Source organism: Ailuropoda melanoleuca, chromosome 1 (genome assembly GCF_002007445.2).
Source record: "Ailuropoda melanoleuca isolate Jingjing chromosome 1, ASM200744v2, whole genome shotgun sequence".
Lineage (NCBI taxonomy): Eukaryota > Metazoa > Chordata > Mammalia > Carnivora > Ursidae > Ailuropoda > Ailuropoda melanoleuca.
The window spans coordinates 198337877-198353284 of record NC_048218.1 but is presented as its reverse complement, the minus strand read 5'-3'; the positions used below and the strand labels follow the sequence as shown (position 1 = coordinate 198353284).

Here is a 15408-nt window from a genome sequence, read left to right as displayed (position 1 = left end):
ATTACTGTCACCTCTTTATCCTACACTCAGGTTCCTCACTGGCTTCCCGCTAAAGACAAAATAGGAAGTCACAAAAATGCCCGTATTTTACGAGGTATCTGGAAAGTAGGCAGAAAGTTCAACAAAACCAAGCCGACAGGTTTGTGTGAAAACCAACAGTAAAAGGACTGAACAGAGCAAAGCAGGACCTGGTTTCCCACTGAGCTATTTTCTGAAAATGGGCCAGGACCCAAATTCACCTGCACAAGGCTCAGAGGCAGGCTGCCCACATCTCAGCCAGCCTGGGGCACTGAGAGGAGGCTGTGGTGGCCCGGGCCCCATGGCGGCGAGCTCTGGGGCTCCAGGAGTGTGTGCGTGTTGGAGTGGTGGCACTTGGAGCCTTTAGAGGCCCAGGGGGACTGCCAGACCCCCACCTCCTCCCCAGGCCGACTGAGGAAGACAAGAGGCCTTAGGACCTCCACACACTGTTATCCCACCCACCATGAACATCATCTTTTCTGCAGGGCTAATCCTCCTGCTCACTTCACCCCTTCTCCCCTAAGGCAGAATAAACCATCCCTCAGCTGTGTTCTAGAACATTCTGGTTCTTCCCAAGCTGTTGCCTCTGCTCCCTGTGAGCTCCTCGGGGGATAAAGCTGTTGATCCCCACGCCTGGCATGGTGTCTGGCACGTGGTTGGTGTGATGTGAATAAACGTTTGTCATATCGAGTTGAATAGTAATGAAGGAACCAGATGGAACACACCCTTTCAGACATCGAAGAATAACTCGGTAGCCCAGCCAAATTCAGTGGTGCCCTGAGGCCACAGAATGTGTTTTTGTCCTCGGTTCCTACACGCTGCCACCTGCCACACTAATCAAGGGCACCTGGGTGGTGGCTCCCCACAGACAGGCACCCAGAGATGTGTCCCTCTGCTCCCCCCCAAGCCATGACCCTGGAACAAATGGCAGCCGATTTCTCTGGACGCCAGTCATCTCTTTATTCCACCAGTGACCCGCACAACAGCACCACAGCCACAGCAGGGGCCTGCCTGAGAGCCCCGGGCAAGGCAGAGAGGGTGGACGTAGGGGGCCCCGTGTGGGGAAGCCCGCCCTCCTGCCTCCCCAGCAGCCAGGAGAGAAACAATTGTGCTGACAGTAATGCCATCTGCAGCGGCGGCCACCCTGCCTCTGAGCACCAGGGCCGCATGGGGGAGACATGTTGCAGCGCGGGGCCAGGGTGGGACTTGGGGTGACTAAGAGTGGGCTCTGAACTTGAGAAGGGACTGTGTGCATGCCTGGGCATGCGTGTGTGTGTGCACGTGTGTGTGTGTGTGTGTGTGTGTGTGTGTGTGTGTGTGTGTTTCGGGGATGCCTACACTACTGAGCATGTGGGATTTGACTGCTGAGCCACAGGACCTGCCTGGGCCAATGAGACCAGGAACCAAGGCTGTGGGACCTGGAACAGAGGCTGGGGGCAGAGGGCACCCACTTCACTGCTTCGCCTTGGAGAGGAGCCTGGGGCAGGCCGGTCTCGGAGCCTGGCTGGAGGGCCGCCTCTGGCCTGACCCACCTCACGTGTAGGCCGTCTTGCTGCACACCCAGGGCCGGGTCATCAGACACTCCGTTGACACCAGCCTGGTGGGCTCCACGAAGACACACTCTCCCAGGCCTGAGATGGGGAATCTATGGCCAGAAGACAAGAGAGACAGGTGCTTACTACTGTGTGCACCACGGCTCCAGTCACCCTGAGGATGCCCACAGACATCTCCCGAACACACCCTGCACTTTCCCATCCTGCTTCCACTTCCTTCCAGAGGCAGCTCACTTGTCCCAGGAGCCAGAATCCAGCTCAGGACCACCCTCTGCCCAGCCTCCCTGTGCCTGCCTGCACCGTGGGACATGGAGGCCTGTGTCTGTCTGTCCCCGCCAGTCCCCCAGGTGGTCAGCACCTGCACAGTGCGCTCTGGGCGTCTCTCATCTTGGCTCCCCTACAGCACTCAGCGTCTAGCCCAGGAAGAGCCCGGCAGAGAGGAGTGAATGAAACTACCCCACGGGGCTGGACCTGATGAACCCCGGCATTTACTGCCCAGGCTGAGTTGCCCACAAATTCACTGATATCATCGCTAGATGTGGGGGAAGGGGTTCTTTCTACCTAAAATCATTCCTTTTGAATTTCAAGATTTCTTCTTAACCTCGTTTGGTCACCCTGATCTGAGCCCCCTGCCAAGGCTGGAGCTGGGGTCTCACAAGAGAGGGCACCAGAATGATCTCACGAGGGAGTGCTGGGCAGGACCACCTCAGTGCCGGAGAAACATGGCCTAATGGCCCTTCGGTTGGTAGATGGTCGGCATGCTGGGGATCCCCAGCCTCCAGGGCTCTCCCAGGTTCTGGGAGCAGGGGGCTTCCAGAAGAGGAGAGAGAGGAACAGAAAATGCAAGACTTCTCAGCAGCCCTAAGGATAGATCTGGAATGAAGGCAGGAAGAAGAAAGAGAAAAAATGGAAGGGACAATGAGGACAAAGAGAGGGTGCAAAATGAAGGGCACAGGAGCCAGGGCATAGGAGGGAACGAGCCGACGGGATGCTCACCCCCTGGAGGCTAAGCCCTAATTAAGCCCACCCCGAAGGGTAAGGTGGCTGATCACCAGCTTCCGGCCATGGCAGAGGGCTGGGGGTCTTGGGTGCCTCCCACCTCTCCTGCCTTGGAGACCCTCCTCCATCATCATCATCAGGTGAGCAGCTGTGCCCCCAGCTGGGTCCTCAGGGCCTATTTGAACCTTGAGCCTTAGGGGCTGGACTAGAAACTGAGGTTCTTACTCCCCTGTATGCCCTCCCCTGTGCTCCCCTAAGCCTGGACTGCACCCCCCCACACACTCACTATCACCACCCCCACTATCACAGACATTCCCACCCCCACCACCCATGACCCCTGCCACTAGCACCCCACAAACCAGGCCCTGGTATTGCACACCTGCCACAGCAGCACACTCTCACGTCCACCCCACTTGGGCCACACAAGCAATCCCACCACTGCACACACCACCAGCACCCTCAGGCTCTGTTTTCTCTAAGGGAGTGTTCACGGTACCCAGGGTCAGAGCCCGCCCCTTTCTTCCATAGAAGAAATGTTTAGGCAACACATGGCTGCACAGAATGGAGGCCCCATCCCCACCCTCCCCTGCAGGCAGCTGTGGTCGTGTGGCTAAGTTCTGGCCAATGCAGAGGGACATCCAGGGCTTGTCTTCCCCTTCCTCTGAGCCACACTGAGCCACACAGATGAGTCGCTCCCTGGGCAGGGAGCCACAAGATGGAAAGAGCCTGGGCTCCGAGGCCGGAAGCTCTAATGACTACATACAGTAGAGCCACCAAACCAGGCTGGACATTAGGGGAGAGAGAGAGGTCAAGCCATCTACATTGTCATTATCTCAGTCACATGCTGCTGAACCTGGATGTTAGGAGCTCTAGCTAGCACAGAACCCGGTGGTTCTCCCTCGGGAGGTTGTGTCCGGAGAGCTAGGCCTAAGTTCAGTGGCCAGAAAATGAAGCCTCAGCTCACGTGTCCGGGTCAAACGGGTCGCCGTTAACCCAGTGGAATTCGTCCCCGACTCTGCGCAGGCCAATCCAGGGCTCCCTCCGTGTGAACTTGAACATAAACTCCTGTATCAAGGAAAGAGGGAAACCTGAGTCATCTGCAGTTTCCTGACTGTTCATACATCCCAAAACTAACCTCAGCTGAGAAGACTGGCTCCTGGGATATACAGACACTGAAAGGGGGAGTCCCTCACTGCATCCCGTACCCCCGTAAGGAGCTGGGGTCACAGAGTGCCCCGCACTCATGCTGACCTCCCTCCCAGCAGTTGGGAGCATGCCTGCTGGACCAGGAAGCCTAGAACAAGGTTTGTCCTCCTAGCTCAGTGGTCCAGCCCATCAGTCAGCATCCCTGATCTGCAGGAAGCCTGGGATTGCTCACTCGATGGATGATCTGGGACAAATCATAACATTCAGTATGGTTGTCCTACCCACGTACTTCTGGGCCTCTCTCTGCAGCAGGGAGATACTCTACTGTGTATCAGAGACAAACAGAAGTGATTATTCGATTACCTGCTATTTTGGATTGCCACACCACTGTTACCCTCAAAATCCAAAACGGACAACAGACTCATTCATTGTGTTTCCTTCACTTTTCTACTGAGAACACTGTTGTGGGTGTTCAGCGAGAGCTCATGCCCTGATTTGGACGAGCAGGTATCAGTGTGTTCTTTTTTCACAATTTGTAGTTCTCACACTCTGTGATACCGAGTTGAGCTCAGCAAACCAGCCTTGGATTGAAATCGTTGGCCTTCACCACGGCAGTGGACACAGAAGCCCCTCGGAAACGGGCTCAGACCCCACAGGGCCCACCAGCCCACCCCAGGCTGCACATGCTCTGGAAACAGGTCACGGGGGGGGGGGGGCGCCACACCCCAGGAGTGGGATTCTCCCCGCAGGTCGCCCCCCCGCCCAGCGCTCACCAGCTCCTTCTGGCTCTGAATCACCGCCAGCGCGGCCTCGTGAGTACGGCAGTACTGTCGGCCTGTGTTCCAGTCCCTTGGCTCCTCAGAAAAAAAGTAGCATTTCCTTCCGTAGAGCAGCCAGTCCTCCGGGCAGGGCGCCTCACACTTGATACAGCCCTTGGAAGCTGCAGGGGAGACAGAGGGGACTCAGCACCTGACAGCAGGCCGGGCCCCGACTCAGGCCTAAAGAATCCCACTCAGCGACCCAGCGCTCCCTCCACCTGCCTGACTTTGGTGCCCTCCGGTGATGCCTCAGGTGGCTGTCTCCCCACATGAACCCCTCTCACAGTGCCCGGCAGGGAAAAGGTTGGTGACCCAATAAACAGGGAAGGAAAACTGGGGAGGCTGGCAGGGGCGTGACAGAAGTGACAGCAGATTAGCCCCTGGGTTAAGAGCTCCTCTCTCTTCCCAGAGTCCCCGAGGCATGAAAGCCCAGAAACACAGATTTAGAAAGGACCTGGAAGCCACGTGTCCGGCTCTCCAGCCAGGGTGGGAACCATCAGCAGGCTCGGTGGGCCTGATCTCCTTGGCCATGCCTTCATTAGCTAACAGTTCAGCCTTTCCATTGCTGAGCTGCTGTCGAGTTCCTTTTCAGGTTTGAGTCCCAGCCTGCCTTCCTGGGACCTAGCCCTACGGATCTCGGATCTGCCTCTGCGTGACCCAGAGGAAGCCCAGCCCATCTTCTCCCACCTACTTGAAGAAGGACTCCAGCCAGCCTCCCCTCATCCAGGTTTAAATAGACACCACCTCTTCCACAGTTCCTTGCAGAGGATGCTGTCCACACCCTTCTCCGTCCTGCCTGCAGTGTGTCCACACTGGCACCAGAATGCTGCCCCCAGAACAGACTGGAACACACGAGATGTGGCCCCACCCTGCAGCAGTGATTGCCATACTCCTTCCAGTGGCTACGGGCTTTCCAGTCTACAGACTGCTTCCAGGAAAAGAATCAGTGAGTATGTGCATACGTGGGCTTTCCTGGGCAGGCAGGACATACTCCTCGACTGTTTTCATGTGCTCTGTTTCCAAGCCAGGTCTCCCCTGTGTCCAGAACGTGTATCAATCACCTTTTAAATCCAACTGAGGATCTTATTTTTATTTCTTCCACCTGTATCTCATTCACATTGGCTCATTTGAGTTTTGAGAGGTATATTTTAATCTTGATTTTTCCCCACCTGTCATATTAAGCACCCGTCATCTGTCATCCTGAGTATCCTTGTGTCACCTACAAATTCCATAAGCATCTTTTTGTTTGTTTTCATACAAGCGATTGATTAAAATGTAGACGGGGACAGAGCCAAGAAAAGGCTCGTGGTGCCCCAGCCACGAGGGATCTACAGCCACACCGACACCAAGTAAGTCACTGACACTCCAGCCTATCTGCTCAGTGAGAAGTAGGACCACTGGGAGTATTGACCAAGGCGTGGGCACATTTCAACTGCTTTTCCACAAGGACCTCCAAAGAGATTCTGTTGTGCTTTACGAAAATCACAACACGCTATGTCTTCTCATTGCTCTGACCTCCCCAACCTAGCACGAGGACAAAAGGAAACCAATTTAATTTGTAGTAATGATTCTAGATGAATCCAAGCTGGCACTAGCGATCACCATATTCTTTTGTAAACACTCACAAATCCCCTGATTGTCATGCATGCCCAAAGGGGAGAGTTTGGTGGGAGCTAATACTATCATTGGACTTCTCTCCCCTTTCAAGCTGCCCACCTCTGGTCTTACGGTACTTCTCAAAGATTAGAGACAGGCCCTGAAATCAGTTTGCAAACCCTTCAGAACCCACCACACACTTTGACTTGAATCCATTAATAGCAGCCCAATCTCCTGGTCATAGTGTTTTGCCTGTCTTTAGAGGATTACCTCCCTTTTATTCCTTTCTCCCTTTTGGTCCCACATGGGAAGCCCCCTCGCAGTGATGCTTCCATCACTGGGCAGGGGAGATGATGTCATATTCATCCTTTCTTTTTTTCCTTTTTTTTTTTTTACCCTCAGCATTTAGGGGGCGTAACACACAGCAGGGCTCCATAAATGTTTGTTAAATGAATGAATGTGATCTTTAAAGGTCCTTGTCCCCAAAACCGTCTGCTCCAAGAAGCAGTGCCTGTCTAACTCACCTCGAGTTGGCTCTGCGTTCTCGCAGCGCGTGTAGAACAGTCCCGAAGTCACCTGGCCACTCCCCCTGTGTGGCTTAGTAAAGGGGACATGGAGAGTCATCGTCTGAATATATTCTTTTAGGCTAAACTCTCACCTAGAAACAGCACTCTGTTTTCTATGCTTTGGGCCCTACGGAATACGTGATATGTCCAGAACCTTTCTTTACTGAATTAGACATGATTTTGACAAGGTGTGTATGCACTGCTCGGACACCCATGCTCACCCAAGATGCTCATAACCACCAGGATGGCGAACAGAAGGACGGCGATGGCCCCCAGCAGCAGACGTGTGGTGGTGTCTGAGGAGAGAAAGAAGCGGTTCAATACCCAGCCACCCACCCCACCGCCAAGCCCCACCACCAAGCCCCAGGGCCTGATACCAGGGAACTCTGGCCTGGGCCCAGCCACCGGAGTTTTAACAAGTCCTAAATGACTCTAGTTAAGTCTCAGAACCGCTCTTCTGGAGCCCAGGTGTGAATCTATGACCCCGCTGCCTAAACCGACAGCCCCTCCAGGCTCTGCACTTGCCACCTCTGGGAGCCAGAGCTTTCCAGTTCTTACCTCCTGCCGCTTCTCTACCTGCTCCCGGTTTCAGCCACATGGACTCCTTGAAATAACCCAGCCCGTCCTCACAGCCCCCGGGGCTGGGTCTTTGCCCCCACAGCTCTTCTCCTCCGCTGCTACTCCTGGAATCCTGCCCACCCTACACCTTCCACCCTCTTCACAACCCCTCCCCCCATTCTCTGCCTTCCCCCTTTTTAATTATTTATTTTTTGTGATCACCGAAAATGTTTATTTTATTTTTAATGCAAGAACCCTTTTAGACCTTAGATGTAGACTCTATCTATGTTTTTCTTACCGTCATAAATAGATATAACATTGAACTTGCCATTTTAACCATTTTTAAGTGCACAGTTAGTGGCATTAATTCCAATCAGGATGTTGTGCAACTATTCCCACTGTCTACTTGCAAAACTTTCTCACCACCCAGACAGAAACTCGGTACTGATTAAGCATTCACTCCCAGTTCCCACCTCCCCCAGCCCCTGGCAACCTCTAATCTACTTTCTGTCTCTATGAACTTGCCTATTCTAGAGATTTCATGTAAGTGGAATCATACAATATCTGTCCTTTTGTGTCTGACTTATTTCACTTAATGTTTTCAAGGTTCATCCATGTTGTACCATGTATCAGAATGTCATTCCTTTTTGTGGCTGAATAATATTCCATTGTATGACTATATGTATATATATACATATGTGTGTGTGTGTGTGTGTGTATATATATATATTTGTCGTTGTTGTTTCTCTATTCACCTGTTGATTGACACTTGGGGGGACATGAATATCCATCCAGTCCATAACAATGTTCCTGAAGCAGCATCCCCCAGAACCTTCCAGGCTGCTGTAATCTGGTTTTGCTCTCTAAGTCACCTCCACCCTGGAATCTCCCTCTGTCAGCAGCCTCAGGATCTCTCTGCCTCCCTCATGTACGGCCTCTCCTGCACCTTCTATCCTACGTTATCCTTTTCCTTAGTTTACTCCCTTGTTTTGGTGGAGCGGCCTGAGAAAGGGCAGAGCAGGACCACCGCACTGCACAGCCCCAGCAGCAAAACTTCACACTGTGTCCTGCAGTGAATGTTGGCCCTGGAGTTGTGAACCCAGAGGCCTGAGTACTACAGGTTGGAAAGAATTCTCCTTCAGAATGCTGAAGGCATTACTTAATTGTCTTCTAGCTCCAGTGTTGCTCTTGAAAAATGGCTCCAGAGCCATTCTCATCCAATCTTTTTAATATCATTTGCTTTCCGCCCTCCCTCCCCACCCCCCAGAAGCTTTTAGGATCTTTTCTTTATCACACAGTCTTCTAAAATTTCATCATGCATGCCATGCCTTCATTTGGGTCCATTTTCATTCACTAGAATAGGCAATCAATGGGCCCATTCAATCTGGAAGCTCATGTCCTTTGGTTCCAGGAAATTTTTCTTTAATTATATCATCAATGGTTTCTTCTCACCCACTATCTCTGTCCACTTTCTGGAGGTCATATTTTTCAGATGTTGGACCACTCAAATTGGTCCTCTGAGTTTCTTTCCTTTTTTCTCCCTTACCCACTATCTTTTGTCTTTTTGCTCTATTTCCTGGAAGGTTTTTCTCAACTTTATCTTCCTACTCTCGCCTGAATTTTCCATTGCTGCGATTATTTTTAATTTCCAGGGTTGTTTTTCGTTTTGTTGTGGTTTGCTACTGTTCTCAGTAGACTCCCTCTCAAAGCATCCTGTTTTTAATGATACCATATTGGAGCTCCTGGGTGGCAGTCGGTTGAGCATCTGACTCTTGGATTTGGCTCGGGTCCTGATCTTGGTGTGATAGGATACAGCCTGCCTTGGGCTCTGCACTCGTGCTGGACACAGAGTCTGCTTGGGACTCTCTCTGCCCCACCTCCCGAATAAATATATATATATATATATTTTTTAAAGATTAGGCCATATTTTCTCTTATCTCTTCAAGGATATTACTGATAGTTTTTTGGAGGAGGAGAGGAGAGGTGGGCAGAAAGCTTATTTCTCCCTACATAGTCTCTTTTTCCTCCAAATTGCTTTTTTTCTGTTCATTTGTTTTGGTCTCTGGTTTTCATGTCATCGAGTTTCCTCAGATGTGTGGAGATCCTTGGTTATTTGTTCCTGATTAAGGCAGGAAGAAAGAGTCCCCTGGAGACTCCAAGACCAGGGAGGGGCTTATCTACTGTGGGGTCCCAGCAGAGTGAGCAGGCTGGGCTGGTCCTCCAGGTGCTCTGAGTGCTAATCTCCTGGGGGTTTTTCTCTTGGGTAGGCCAGAGTTCCTGGCGAAGGCTCTTCTGTTTCCCTCCTGAATGCTTGACCAGGAGGAGAGGCTGGGAGGCCATCCTATGCATTCATTACCTAAATGTCCTCTTAATTGCTTGCTCCCAGATGTACTTCCCTTTTAGCCTTTGGCTCCTGCCAGGGCTGGGAGGAGGATCTGGGCAACTAAATCCTTTCTAAAATGTTTAACTAGCCCTCCTGTTTCAGCTCTATCTTCACTCACTGCCGTGATGACTGGTGCCCCCCATCTCCATACTTTGGGGGTCCTGCATGTAACTCAGGTTCCTCCTCTGCTTTCTGAGCCTTCTCAGGCCAGTGGAAGCAGTTGCCTCTCATCGTTGATCCCTAGCTCCCAACTCTATTGTTATTGTCTTCTCTCCCGTTCTTATTGTCCTTGTGGCTTTTAAAAAATCCCTTTACTGTCGTATCAGTGGGCTTCTGGAAGGAAAGAGGAAAAATGTGTGCCTTCAGTCTGCCATCTTTACCTGCAAGTGCAGCCATCATTTTGAAATCCTTCCCATGAGCAGGATCTGTGCTGGCAAGTCAGCGGGAGTCCAAAGGCAGGTGGCTGCAGGCATAGTAAGAGCAGAGCCTCACGCCCTTCCTCGCGAGCTGGGCTCTCTGTGTCTGCTGTGTTGTCCTCAATGGCAGCCTGTCGTTGGGCCCCCCTGAGCGGCCTGATGAGCACCCGTGGCAAGTGCACTGCCTGGGTCCTTCCTCTCCTTCTCCCCGCACCCCTCTAGGCCTATACACATTGGCACCATAGCACTTTGTGCATTGAAGGTAAGAGCATTGCATCTTAAGCCAATTCACTAGGTTCAAATCCCAGCTCGGCCACTCTTTTAGATAATTTAGTAACTTTTCATGACAAAGTTACTTCGCTTCTATTTTACTTCATTTTCTTCATCTTTAAAACGAAGGAATAGTAGTAACTGCCTCTTAAAAAGTTTTATGAGAAGCCAATGTTCAGGGCTTAGCACAGTGTCTGGAATGGCAAGTTCTGGCTCAATGTCCTCAATTGCCATGATGATGATGATGATGGTGATGATGATGGTGGTGGCAGCGGCGAGCCCACAGGCTCCTTTAGAGAAAGGGCTGTGCTTTACTCACCTTTGGATTCCCTACAGTAGGGCTCAGCTATTGCCTTGCATGTTACAGAGCACCCCCTGCTACCCAAAAACCTGAGAGGGATTGAGCTACACTGAACGACAGTGTCCTTAGTCAGCCTTAAACTCAGCTGAGTTTGTAGGAAAGGCCACACAGATATACAGTGCTGTCTGGGGGCAGGGAATCTGTGCATGCCTCTCCAACGTCACCAGAACCAAGGAGCCTCTTCATTCTTTCCTGTGGACAACTGCTCTGGATGCAGCACTATGGACAGAAAAAGGACACTCTAGGGAGTCTCGATTCGTTGCTCACTGCTGCCCTCACAGAGGAGGGCTGTGGGGCTGGACGATCCAAAACAACGTCGTATTAGTTTCCTAGGGTTGCAGTAGCAAACGCCACAAACTAGAGAGCTTACAACACCGGAAATTTATTATCTCACACTACTGGAGACCAGAAGTCCCCAGTCAAGGCGCCAGCAGGGCCACAGTCCCTCTGAAAGCAAGGGGAGTCCTTGCTTGCTTTTTCCTGGCTTCCAAGGGTTTGCTGGTGACCTTCCTCATCCCTGGCTTGCAGTCTCCTCATTCCAGCCTCTGCCTTCTTCATCACACAACCTTCTCCCTGGGTGTCTCTGTCTTTATGTGACTGTTGTGTTGTAAGGACACCAGTCCCATTGGATTAGGAGCCCACCTACTCCAGTACTCGCCTATCTTAACTAACCACCTGCAATGACCATATTTGCAACTAAGGTCCCATTCTGAGGTGCTGGTGGTTCAACTGTTCAACATAGCTCTTTGGGAGAGCAGGGGGAGATACAATTCAAGCCATAAGAAGTGTCTAACTCAACAATCGTTCCCTCTCTGCAATGGTCCACAATAAATAGACTTGGACGATGCAGTTACTTGTGTTTATAAATGTATATGATTTAGCCTCATGTTAGAAGGGGTGGCTGAAAATCTGGCTCCCAACCCAAACAGATGTCCCATCACCCTCACACCCAGAGCCCAGAAGAGACTTGCAGCTGACCTCTCTGAGTTGTCAGAGCCACAGTCTGGTGAGCTTAGTCTTGACTCTTTGAAACTATCAAATGTAGAGTTTGGTAATTTTTAAATTTTAAAAGGTTTTGCTAAATGCATGTGTGTGGTTTTGATCAGGAAGTTGTGGGTTGGTGCCTAATCAAGAAACTTTCAACATTAAAAATTCAGGATCGGTGAGCTCTGAAAAATCTATAGCCTGGCTATATGCAGAATCACTCTGTCCCCTGCCATACCCCCAGGCCACCCTTCCCCATCCCCACCCCTGATGCCAGAAATATCCCCATCTCCAGTCACCCCCAGTCTTTCTAGAACCCAGCCCAAAGTGCCGGGTCATCTTTTCCAACCCCTCCCCAAGGCTGGGGGAGGGTGGTGGAAGGAAAAGTTAATGGCCACCGGGAGAGAAGCCTTGATCAGGAGAACTTCTGTTTGGCTTTCTATTTATAAAGCTAGTTGTTCATCTGAGGAAAGTCATGAAGTCCTGAGCTCTAATCCCAGTTTAAATTTAAGAAGTTCTCCATTTCACTTAACCCATGAGGAGGGAAAAAAAATGTCCAACTGGAGGTGACAGTGTTGTCTGAGGAGCACAGGCAGGAGAGCTACACGCATCCCAAACACAATTCAGTTCTGTCCAATGAGCCTCACGAAGCCTGACATCCTGGGTCCAAGTGGGAGGACACAAGAACTCTCAGGGCAGAGGGCCCTTGTGGCAAACATGCGTTAGCAACCAACATGTGTCCTTGGGCAAGACACTTAGACCCTCCAAGTCTGTTTCCTCATCTGCAGAACAGATATAACACTCACCAGCCCCTGAAGGGTATGTGTGAGGATTAAATGGGACAGCATCCTGAAAGCCCCCAGCACGGGGTCCAGCACACAGCAGGTGCTTCAGAAATGTCCACCGAGTGGTAATAAAGGAGCACAGGCCCCCCTGAGTGTTTAGCTTGGTCAAATTCAAAAGTCTCCCACTTGTCTCAAGACAGGTACTTGGCTAAGCAAGGGCTGCACAGCCCTTGGTCCCCAGACCTGCCAGCCCGTCATCCCATCACCGGCATTTCTCAGTGTCAGCCGACTGAGTTCATTACATGGACTTCAGCTTGGAGTGGGGAGCCGACTCAAGGTAGGTAGACCAGCAGTCCAAGGGTTTCAACTGAGCTTCCCCATCACAGATGCAGGATGTCAAGTCCAGAGAGCTGGAAAGAGGAGTTGCCTGCACAGCCTACCCCACTGTGTGGCCCTGAGAGGCAGAAATCATTATCTAGCTTAGTAGATAAGGAAACTGAGACTCAAATGAGTTTGAAAACCTGCCAGCCCATGGTGGCTTGAGTTTACCTGACTCTAGACTTCCCGTTCTTTGTACCTACCCAAGCTGCCTCAGCCCCTGTCCTGTGTTTTCTGCCCACACGGCGACACCCTGGAGAGACCAGTCCTGGTCCCCAAGCTCCCCTCTTCGGACAGGAGATGGGGTACCAAGGGAACACCTAGCAGACCCTCAGAGCACTGGTGGGAGAGAACACCCTGAACTCTGACCCCAGTCACTAAAACTGTAGAAAAAAAATCCATGGAGGTGGGGGAGGGGTGCCTGGGTGGCTTAGTCAGTTGAGTGACCAACTCTTGATCTCAGCTCAGGCCTTGATCTCAGGGTGGTGAGTTCGAGCTCCATGTTGGGCTCTGCACTGGGCATGGAGCCTACTTAAAAAGAAAAAGAAAAGTCCATAGGCCTCAGCTGCTGAGCCTCTGAGGACCACAGGCATCAAGGGTGGGCTGCTTCTGGGTATACCATGGGGAGAACCAGAGGTGGCGTGAGACCCAGACCCAGGCCTGGTAAGGAGCCACACCAGGACAGGCAAGACAAGGCTGGAAGGCTGGGCCACAAGTAGGCACGAAGTACAGATCAGCTAGCTTCTGCAGAGGTGGAAGAGCCAGTGTCCCATTGGGCCATTTTCCTGCCTTCTTCAGCCTAACTGCAGGTGGTCACCCAGCCCCGGTGGAGAGCAGGAAGCAGAATGAGTCAAAGTCGGGGCAGGAGGTAAAATAGGAACCAGCAAGCCAGAGAGGCATTGAAAGAGGCCACATCATCCCTGAAGTGACCCTAACCATCAGGGGGCTAGAGTTAGGTTAGGGCAGACCCTGCAGGAACACTTAGGAATGAATGAAGACAAACAGGCAAAAGGAGTGAGCAACTTCAAGAAATAACTTGGGCGGGAGGGAACCGGGGATCACAGGCAAATCCAACAATGCCCAGCAGAGAGAGGGGTTTGTCCACCTTTATTCGACTCAACTCTTCCCAGCCTGCGATGGCTCTTCGACTCCATGATCCAACATTTTTGCTTCCTTTGTCCCAAATCACCATCCAGGCGTCAGACCGCCCTTCCCTCCAGAGTTAGCAAAGAGTTAGTCCACACCCCTGGCCCACTAGCCCCTGGGTCAAACGCTGACATTACTGCCCCCACATTTCCTTCCGTGGCAAGGCACCTGCCCTGGCAAGTGCTGGCTAGGTCTCGCCCCTGACCACACCCCACCTTCCTCACTGACATGGCCACTCTTCCAAGGGCAAATCCATGCTCTCACTCTATGCTTAAACCCTCTCAACAGCTCCTGCCGAACAAAGTCCAAAGTCTTTGGCAAGGCCTGGGTGGCCATTCACAGTCCGGGCCCTCCAGATTCATCTCTTCCCATCCCTCCCCCCCATTCCAGTACTCCAGAGTTCAGTTTGCCACAAGGGACAGGCTAGTTCTGGCCACCTGGCCCCTGAACACAGCACTCCTTGAGCCTGGTGCACCCTGCCTTCTCTCCACACCTAAGAGGTCACCTACTCCAGGAAGCCTTCCTTTTCTAATACTCTGTCCCTATAGGTTGGGTGACCCAGACTCTGGGCTCCCCTAGTTAATACTGACCAGATTCTCAACCTTTGGACTGGGGATGTCAGGGGTACCCAGAAGCCCAGAGGGTCAGCCCTCTCCCCTGCCAATTCTAGCATCTCCCACACCACACATCATCAGGGGCCACAAAGTTTTCCAGAAGAACTCATGAACTTGAAATCTATTTTCCACTTGGTTACTGCCCCCTTGGCTAGCCAGGGGTCACTCCCTGAGCCCATCTGACTGGAAGGGGTAGGTGGCACTCATGACCTTGCAAGGAAGAGCCTGAGGCATAGTCTCCACACCTCCCCTGCCTATGTTGCCCCCTCACCTCCAGCACCCCACCCCAACTTCCCACGGGGCAGGGGTACCATCTCTGGGCTCTACAGCTTTTGTCACTTTGCCCAAAACATTTCCACTACTACAGATTTCAGCCACCCTCTCAACATGCCCATCAGATGAGGGCCGGTCAGGAACTGTCCCCCTTCTTTCTGGAGGAGATTGGGGCTCAGAGCACGAAACCTGCTCCCAAGGTCAAAGAGTGAGTTAGCTGCCTAGGTGGGTGAAGGCTGTAACTATCGGTGGTCCCTAGCTACATCCTCCCCCCCCACCCACCCACCACCATGTGGCATCTGAGTGCCCTGAAATCAATCCTCCCTGCGCTCCCGCCCTCCCCCCTGGGAGCTTGGCCAAGGTGACTCTGACCCGCCTCCCGGCTCTCCGGCTCCCCGGGGCCCGGGGATGGAGGGCCGCTCGGAGCTTACCCTCCAAGGCCGCCTTCCAGCTGGTGCTGCCCTCATAGCCCGACCCCGATCGCCGCAGCAGCCCCTCGGGGCCGCGGCCCTCCGCTTCGGCGGGCGAGCGCGGCCTGGGCGCC

The 15408-nt window shown here is 52.4% G+C and overlaps 1 protein-coding gene across 1 annotated transcript; it reads right to left on the bottom strand.

Annotated features, from left to right (window-relative positions):
* Positions 1-1299: 1299 nt before the first annotated feature.
* CLEC2L (C-type lectin domain family 2 member L) lies at positions 1300-15401 on the bottom strand (the record flags this gene model as incomplete). The annotated part of the gene is made up of 5 exons (XM_019794088.2): positions 1300-1663; positions 3535-3635; positions 4490-4656; positions 6918-6992; positions 15296-15401. Coding segments are annotated over 5 exons (561 nt in total), but the record flags the coding sequence as incomplete, so codon positions are not given.
* Positions 15402-15408: the final 7 nt, after the last annotated feature.